The sequence below is a fragment of the Lactuca serriola genome, chromosome 4 (genome assembly GCF_051521515.1).
Source record: "Lactuca serriola cultivar US96UC23 chromosome 4, Lser_US96UC23_V15, whole genome shotgun sequence".
Classification (NCBI taxonomy): domain Eukaryota; kingdom Viridiplantae; phylum Streptophyta; class Magnoliopsida; order Asterales; family Asteraceae; genus Lactuca; species Lactuca serriola.
The window spans coordinates 36915608-36925033 of NC_136411.1; the positions used below are offsets into that span (position 1 = coordinate 36915608).

The 9426-nt window shown below is 37.3% G+C and overlaps 1 protein-coding gene across 1 annotated transcript; it reads right to left on the reverse strand.

The window, feature by feature from the left end:
• Positions 1–6535: 6535 nt before the first annotated feature.
• On the reverse strand, positions 6536–7147 carry LOC145098228 (uncharacterized). Its single transcript, XM_079035885.1, has 2 exons — positions 7021–7147; positions 6536–6975 (listed from the first exon to the last, which is right to left on the reverse strand). Exons 1-2 carry the CDS (start codon positions 7145–7147, stop codon positions 6536–6538), a joined length of 567 nt encoding a protein of 188 aa, XP_078892011.1.
• Between the last annotated feature and the right edge of the window lie 2279 nt (positions 7148–9426).

Consider the following 9426-nt stretch of genomic DNA (forward strand, 5'->3'; position numbering starts at 1 on the left):
GGAGAGAAATTTATACTTCATTCCAATTCTACAAGCTTAGATTAAGATTTTAATCAACTTTAGTCAAGAATATATATGAATGTTATGTTGGAATGGTTCAACATAAGGAATTTCTATATATGTTGCTTTCTCAAAATTCGATTATGATTACGGCATCCCTCTTCATAGTTCGAATTATGAGAACATGGCAAATAAAAATTTTATAGCATGAATCGTATCCCATATGCTTCGGATATAGGATCGATTGCATGTGTTATAATATTCATCCATTCTAAATTTTCCTAATGCTTAGGGCGTTAAGAAGGGAAAAGGGATTAGAACTGGATATGACTAAGATGATTAAGCAATTGTCGAGAACAATTTGGGGTTTTCCAAAGTTTGGTTACTCATGGACAATTGGAAGTATAGAGTAAGGATCATATTGACATATTTTGGAAAGAGGCAACTCTTGTTCAAAAGTGATGGTCAAGATGTGAATATGGAATTGTTTCCATAGGTGGAAGTTATTCTTTGAATCTGTGTAAGATTAAAGAACTTAATGCAAAGAAGGATGTTCAAAGGAATGTACTTTGAATTTGAGACTTCATCTCCATGGAATTGCTTTCCATTGGAATACTTTGTAATGTTTGTTGCCAAGTCTTTGTGACTTGTGTGAATATCATTACAAGAGGATCATTGCATAGATTACGGTAAATGACAAGAACTTGGTATTCTTACATTTACAATAAGGATTGGGATTGTGAAATGAGAATCATTGAAGTCATGTTCAATTGATATACATTTCACAAAGAGATGACCACATGTAAACATAGTGTGCATACTTGGAGTATGGCATAGCTATTGTTTAGAGAAACATAGTATGCATTCTTGGAGCATGGCATCACTACTGTTTCAATTCAAGTATTAAGTTGATTAATCGAAACATGAATAATGAGTGATCAATATGGTGCTTAGATAAAAGGTGTTTTATTTACGCTCAAAGTGTTGATGCCATATAGGACTAGTATTATTTTGTGTTTCACTTTGCATGTTTTGACTTCCAGAATAACTAGGTCATTCTCCTGAATGACCAAGTTATTCAAACCATCCACAGTCGGTCATATGTTGGAAGTAGATATGAATCAAGACTGTCGTGAATTTGGCTTGTATGATTTGTCTAAAGTGCTTTAGACAATGCAATGGTTGCTACAACGTTCATGAGTACTCATAAGGGCTGAGTATTGGATTCAACCCATGCTCATTTGGATTCACTTCATGGATTTTATCACAAGTGAATCATGAGACGATAATATCTTATATTCTTCAAACCTAGAGATATGAGTTGTTCCCTATGAGTTGGTTATACATTGATTGTACGAAAACGCATTGGTAACTCGATGCTATAAAACGTGCCTTTGTGTATGATTCAACAAGTAGTCAGTACAAGCATATGAGTCGAAGTTTATCCATTCCTTTTACCCTCAAAGGGATAAAAGCGATATCTGTGGGCCCCTCGATGATTTAGTGATGAAAAAAGTAAGAGCTCGGCCGGGCCTGGACTGATTTAATTTGTTCAATTAGTCAGTCATCATAAATCAGAAATCGGGAAACAACAAATGGACAGAGAGAATGAATATAATCCATGTCTCAGTCCATATGATATCTAGAATGGAGGAATATATGATCACTTATCTAATGGACAAGTCATTGACAGAGGTTAGAGTTCATCGACAAGGTCAGAGATCGACAAAAGCTTTTGAGAGCTACGATTGCTAGTCTGGTTCTGAAGTCATACTTGCAATAATAGTTTTAGACTTATCCAAGTGGGAGACTGTTGGATTAATGTCTAAGTCCATAACTATAATTGGTAAGACTTGACCCGACCCGGCATGGTCCATTTGGGTTGCATACCATCATGCACTTGGATAGACTATAATGAGAGAAATAAGACACTTATGGTTATTAATATATTATAAGTTCTAGTATATTAATAAGATTATTTAATTAGTATTGATCAATAATTAATTTAGAATTAATTATGTGATCAAAAGAAGACTAATTAAATATATGGGTTGATTGTGTAAATCATCCATACTTATATAGTGGGCTAATGCTCCATGGATTATCAAGTTGGGCTAAAACCCATTGGATGCTTCATGGTGTATTTGAACCCATGGATCCATGGAAATGGATAGCCATGACAATTAGGGTTTACCCTAATTGTAACACACTATATAATGATCTCTTTCTTGGGAAAATCGGCGACGATGATATGCATGGAGGGCAAGCCGATTCTTGAAGTGTTCTAATTTCTCTCTAAGTTATTCCAAGTTCTTATGGTGTTGTGTGAACCATTTGAGGTGTCACACTTGGGGCACTAGGCACTCAAGCTTCATGAAGACAAGCACCAACAAAAGGTATGTTATTCTAACTTGTGTTATTCAAACTTTTGTATGCTAGAATAGCACAATACCTTGGAAAGTTCATAATTGCATGTATAATAGAGAAAACATAGATCCAAGGTATTTAGGGTTGCATGTACACTTAGGAGTGTTAGATTGATCAAAACCCAACACTACCCTTGCATCATTTGTCGGTAATGCTTGCCCTTCTTCCCACTTTGACACATAGTCCACTGCTACAAGTATGTATTTATGACCTTTAGATGAAGGGAATGGTTCCATTAAATCCACACCCCACACATCAAATACTTCACATACTTGAATGTTCCTTTGTGGCATCTCATTCCTTGTAGAAATATTGCTCAACCTCTGGCAAGCATCGCACTCTCTCACATAGGTGGCAACATCCTTGAATATTGTGGGCCAATAAAACCCCGTATCAAATACCTTTTTAGTTGGGTATTGTACCCCATGATGTCCTCCTGCTGGCCCATTGTGGAAATGCTTTAGAATGTCACAAATTTCCCTTCCAAATACACATCTTCTAATTATTCCATCTACACAACTCCTAAAAAGATAGGGCTCATCCCAAAAATAATATTTAATTTCTGAAAAGAGCTTTTTTTCTGCTGGTGAATGAGCCCTTTTGGAAGAAAATTTCCTACCAGGAGGTTTGCAATGTAAGCATACCATGGTTCTTCCCCCATTATCACCATCAAGTACTCTTCTGCAAAACTATCCCCAATACCATTGTTGTCCATATCGCCCATTTCAGGATTTTCCAATCTAGATAGATGCTTGGCTGCTACATTATCCATCCCTTTCTTGTCCTTGATCTCGATGTCAAATTCTTGAAGTAAAAGCACCCATCAGATCAGTCTAGGCTTCACATCCTGCTTGGAAAACAAATACTTGATAGCAGAATGGTCAGTAAAAACAGTAGTTTTAGACAAAAAAAGGTAAGGACGAAATTTGTCAAATGCATAGACCACGACCAATAATTCCTTTTCAATTGTGGTGTAGTTCTTTTGGGTCAGATTTAAGGTTTTGCTCGCATAGTAAATAGGTTGAAAGTGCTTTTCAACCCTTTGACCAAGTACAGTTCCTAAGGCAAAATCACTCACATCACACATTATTTCAAAAGGTAAATTCCAATTCGGGGCGACAATGATTGGGGAATTAGTTAATTTTTCTTTCAAAATCTCAAAAGCGTGTAAACATTCTTTAGAAAAATTAAAAGGTGCATCTTTCAAAAGTAGTTGAGTCAAAGGTCTTGTTATTTTAGAAAAATCTTTTATAAAATGGCGGTAAAAACCCGCGTGACCTAAAAAACTCCTAACACCCTTCACATTAGTTGGTGGGGGTAATTTAGCAATAGTATCGATTTTTGCCCGATCCACCTCAATCCCCGCTTTGGATACTTTATGACCTAAAACAATGCCTTCTTTCACCATGAAATGAAATTTTTCCCAATTCAAGACTAAATTGGTCTTTTCACACCTAGCAAGCATCAAATCAAGGTTAGTAAGACAATCATTAAAAGAAGAGCCAAAAATAGAAAAGTCATGCATAAATTTTTCCATAATTTTTTCCACCATGTCGTGGAATATCGTCGTCATGCATCGTTGAAAGGTCGTCGACGCATTGCATAACCCAAAAGGCATGCTTCGATAGGAAAATGTTCCACTCGGACAAGTGAAATTCGTATTCTCTAGATCAATTGGGTCAATAGGAATCTGGAAATAACCTGAAAATCCATCTAAGAAACAATAATAGCAATGGCCAGATAATCGCTTAAGCATTTGATCAATAAAAGGAAGAGGGAAGTGGTCTTTGCAAGTGACATCGTTTAGCTTTCGATAATCGATGCACACCTGGTGGTTGTCGAGGCCAACAAAATTAATACCCTAAATATTACACACTAAAATAGTGTATAGTGGTAAAGGGATCGTATCCACGGAGATTGGTCCAATTTTATAACTCTATGAGAAATCTCTTTGTAAAAATACTTGTAACATGACAATAAATTAAAAATGGGGGGTTAGGTCTTTTGAAATACTTGAAATAAACTAGAATTAAACTAAGATTTAAATAAACAATTTCAACAAAAATATGAGTTTAATGTAAAATCAATAAGGGAAGGATGGTTGACTTAAGGTTTCCTCACTTTGACTTTTGACGAACATATCAATAGAATCCAATGGTGCAATACTTGATTTAAATCCTTAATTTGGCTATAGTAATCCAAGAAGCTTGAGATTACCTATACTTTTCTTAGTTTTTGAAATGGTTAGAGAAGCTCATAACAATTTCGTTAGTCAAAGTCACAATTTCCATTAAGCTTGAAATTAGTGAAAGTCAACTAGCATTAAGAACCAAAAAGTCACCAAATCCAAGAGGAGTCAAATGCTTTCACTACCATGTTGGAGGAAATGTTTTTATGATTGTGTGAAGCAAAAACAACACAAAAATCATTTGTTCCTTGCTAATTTGAGGATCCTTTACTTAATCAAGAAATTAGTCAACTAATCACCACAAACACATTTAAACTCATGAATAAAAACATACAAGTAGTGATAAGATGTTAAAACATAAAACATTCCCATAAAGATTTAAGAACAAGTTCATGGATCCTTCAACATTCAACAAAAGTTCAGAGGATTCAACAAAAGTCAACCAAGATTAGTTTAGCCAAGCATGGCTAAACTCAAAGAAACAAAGTTAGAGAAGATTGTACCAAACATTAAACAAGAATCAAGAGGTGAAAAGATGATGTTCTTGAGGTGTTATTGGCCTTCAAAAATCTTCAAAACTCCAGAGAGAATGCTCAAAAATAGGATGTCTAAGAGTTGAGAAAAGTGGCACACCAAACTTCCTCATATAGCTCAAACAAGAATTTCTAGAATTGCCCCTGCAGGGGGTTGCGTGGCCTGCGTGCTGTTGCGCGGGTAGCCCGCATGCTGAGCTGGGTTCTTGTGTAATATGGGCTCTTTTGTGATTTGGGCCTCCAATGACTTAGCCCACTTGCCCATAACAAATCCACTAAGCTTATAACCCAATATTCTTAATGTTTTCTTCAATTTAAGCCCAAGATGACTTTTCCAAATCACCCATAGCTCGTAAACTCGCCCAATTAATAATCTCCACACGCTCGAATATTCTTCCGGTTCTTGCAAATTCAAATTTCTTTATTTTTCTCCAAGCCTTCAAATAATCATCAAGCCCGCTCAAAGCATCAACTCCATTATCACCAAGCCTATAATTCTCGACGTCCACCAATTTCCATCGCTTTCCATACGTCCCGAACATTCCCGCTCCACTAGTCTCCATGAAATCTGCAATAAAGCTCACGAAACTAGAAAGCACCCGAAATTGGCCATATAATAACAAAAAGGAAAATATGCATGAAATTATCTAAATTATGAATGAAATATGTTAAAATAAACAATAAAAAGAAGTAAATAAAACAAACTATCAACACCCACCAACCAGTTACTGTTCGTGTATGTATGAGCTTGTTATTTTCGTTTGTCATGACTATCATCCATCCTTTCTTTGGCACTACTTAAACTGGGCTAACCCATGGACTATTAGAAATCGAATAAAAGATCCCAACATCTAAGAGCTTGACAACCTCTTTTTTGACCCCTTCTTGCATGTTCGGGTTCAACCGCCTTTGATGTTCCACTACCGGCTTCGCGCCTTCTTCAAGGTTGATCTTGTGAGAGCAATAAGAAGGACTAATTCCTTTTATGTCGGTGATTTCCCACGTGATGACATTCTTTTTTTTCTTAAACACCCTTACGAGATCTTTTTTTTTCAGTTGGTGTAAGATCAGAAGCTATAATCATAGGTTTATGATCGCCCTCTTCTAAAAATGCATATTCTAAGTGTTCTGACAAAGTTTTCTGCTCTAATTTTGTGTTTTGTACACTGAGCACATAGAGTCCAGTAACAGAACTCGTCGAGTTGTGGCCAATTTTCCCATCAGATTGCGACTTTTCGTCCCAACTCTCCGAGTTTATCTCCGAAACTCGTCGAGTTGAGTTTTCAACATTTCTGGTTAGTTCGTCATATTCACTTTCTTCGAGGAGCCTTTCTATATCCATTAGATCTCTTTCAGCATCAAATTCATCTTATAAAGCAATGACGGATTAACTCGACTTGTCTTCTTTCCATTCCTCCAATAATTCTTCCAAAATGTCCACAGAGAAGGCCGTGTCGTCACTGTACTTCGAATGCTTCATGGCTTGATCAACTCCAAATGTAATTGAATCATCACCTACCCGAATAGTAAGTTTTGATTCTCTTATGTCCACTATAGCACATGCGGAGTTTAGGAAGGTTCTTCCAAGAATGATCAGCACTTGATGGTCTTCTTCCATATCTAGCACTATGAAATCTGCGGGAAATATGAACTTATCAACTTTCACCAATAGGTCCTCACATATCCCCTTTGGAAATGTCACCATCTTGTTTACTAGATAGATCGCCATTTGAATCGGTCTCAGTTCCGGAAGGTTCGACTTCTTAAAGAATGAATATGGCATAAGGTTCACACTTGCCTCCGAATCAGTCAATGCATAACTATTAGCTAAATTCCCAAATTAGCATGGTAAAGTCAAACTACTCGTGTCACCCATCTTCTTTGGCAATTTATTCAACATTTCAGTTGAACAATTTTCATTAAGAACCACCTTGGATGCTTCCTCCATCTTCTTTCTATTTGTGAGAAGGTTCTTCAAGAATTTGGCATACTTGGGCATTTGTGCAACCGCTTCGATGAAAGGGATGTTGATTTGAAGGGATTTGATGTGGTCCAGGAACTTTTGATAGTCTTCATTCTGTTTATCTTGTCTAGCTTAGCTCGGGAATGGCAATGGAGGTTGATACGGCTTAAATGGAGGATCGTTTTTCTGATCAGATGGAGAAATCGTCGAGTTTTGTTCTGGAACTCATCGAGTTGTGTCGATTGTTTGTGATTTTATGTTTTCTTTCTCTTCCTCATGCACATCTTTAGGATATTCATTCTAGACCGGGGTCAGAGGAGCGATTGTTTTTCCGCTCCTAGTAGTCACAATATTTATGTGTGCGCCTTTCGGGTTTGGCTCGATGTTGTTAGGAAGTTCATCCGGTGTTCTTTCGTTGAATTGCCTTGCAAGTTGTCCGAGTTGCTTTTCAGTATTAAGGATCGAAGCTTGTTGATTCCAAAGTAGAGTTTATTGATCCTTCATCATAATTTGGTGCTCTTTCATCATGTTTTGTTGCTCCCTTATAGCAGCATCGACTTCATCGTGTTTTTCTTAGATGAACTCGTAAAACGTGCAAGCATGGATTCAAAATCTATCTTCTTTTCTTGCTCCAGTTCTTCCTTTTGATGGAATCCTCTCCCCTTTTGCCTATACTTTTCTTCCTTTGCCTTCTTGTATTCTTCATATGGTAGCCACTCCTTCTTCGATTTCCTCCAATCGTCATCAAACCTATCACCACTTGAATAACAAACTTGTGCTTTCCGGTTCCTGTTCTCGTCGAGGTCACAAATATTAGTAAGGTGGGGTCCGCTACAATTTTCACATCCCACTCGAATGGCGTGGATGGATTGGTCCATCTTTATCATCCTACTATCCATGCTCTCTAGCTTGGCGATCACTGCTGCCGTGTCATCGAAAACTGAATTTACCACCCCTCGTGTGGAGTTGTGCCTTGGGTTATGATATTCTCTTGAGTGCTTGGAGAATTCTTCAATAAATTCTTTTATAACTATGGGGGCTATCTTCGTGAGTGGTCCTTAGGAGTCAAGGAGCTGCCTGGTTGTCACATTCACTCCATCATAGAATATAGAGACTTCTTGCTAAAGGTTTAGGTCATTATGAGGGTAGTTCCTCAACAAGTCTTTGTATATTTCCCACGCCTCATAGAGTGACTCGCTTCCTTGTTGTTTGAAGTTTGCAATGGATTTCTTCAACTTTGCTATTTTTGAGGGAGGGCTAAATTGATCAATGAACTCTTCGCGCAACTTTTTCCATGTTGTGATAGATCCTGGAGGGAGTGATTTTAGCCGATCTTTTATGGCTCCCTTAAACGTGAGCTGAAGCATACAAATTAGAACAGTCTCGCAAGGAATATTAAGGATGTTGAAGTAGCCGACTATGTCGTTGACCTCATCGATATGCTTGTATGCGTCTTCGTGATCCTTCCCATAGAATGGGATGTCCTTTAGTTGGGAGAGCATGTGACCTTTCAGCTCAAAGTTCGCAGTTGTTGGAATCGCGGGCTACACGAGTCCTGGCCCGATATCGTCACGCATCCTTCTTTTGTATCCACCCATGTGTATGTTTGCAATGTCATCCATCTATTCTTCTGGTTCGGTCTCGCTTCCTTATTCAAATTTAGGTGTGTTCGGCTCGAGATCTTCTATCTTCTTGTCAAAACCGCTTGATTCTCCGATTGCCTTGTCCTTCTTTTTTTGAATAATCAATTCTGGATCTTCAACAGGTGGTACTACTGTAGAGTTAGACCTTCTGGTCATAAACTTCCTGAAACAAAACAGAAAAACTGGCATAAAACGAACAAAACGAAACTGAAAGCGCGGCCAACTCATCGAGTTCAGAAGTGGAACTCGACGAGTCCAACGCAAAAACAGAAAAAATCAAATACAAAAATTAAAACAGAAAAAATAATAACTTTATTCAAGATGAATCTCACACAAAGGATCGATAACACTAGCAAATAAAATTAACTATTAGAACATTTCCCCGGCAACGACGCCAAAAACTTGATACGTGTGTAATGTACTAGTTTTAATCCTACTAACTTAGACACAAAAACAAACACACGAAAGGCAGTGTACCTATCGATTAGCAATATAGTTCAAGCAAGTAGGGTATCAAACACAGGGAACGGTAACAACTAAAATAAATACTAGTATTACCTAAATAAAAACAAGTAATAAAAAGGGGGTTTTCTCTAGTTTTACAAGACTAGAAACTTAAGCAATCTAATAACACCGAAACAAAAGATGATTAACAACTAAATGAGAATGAAA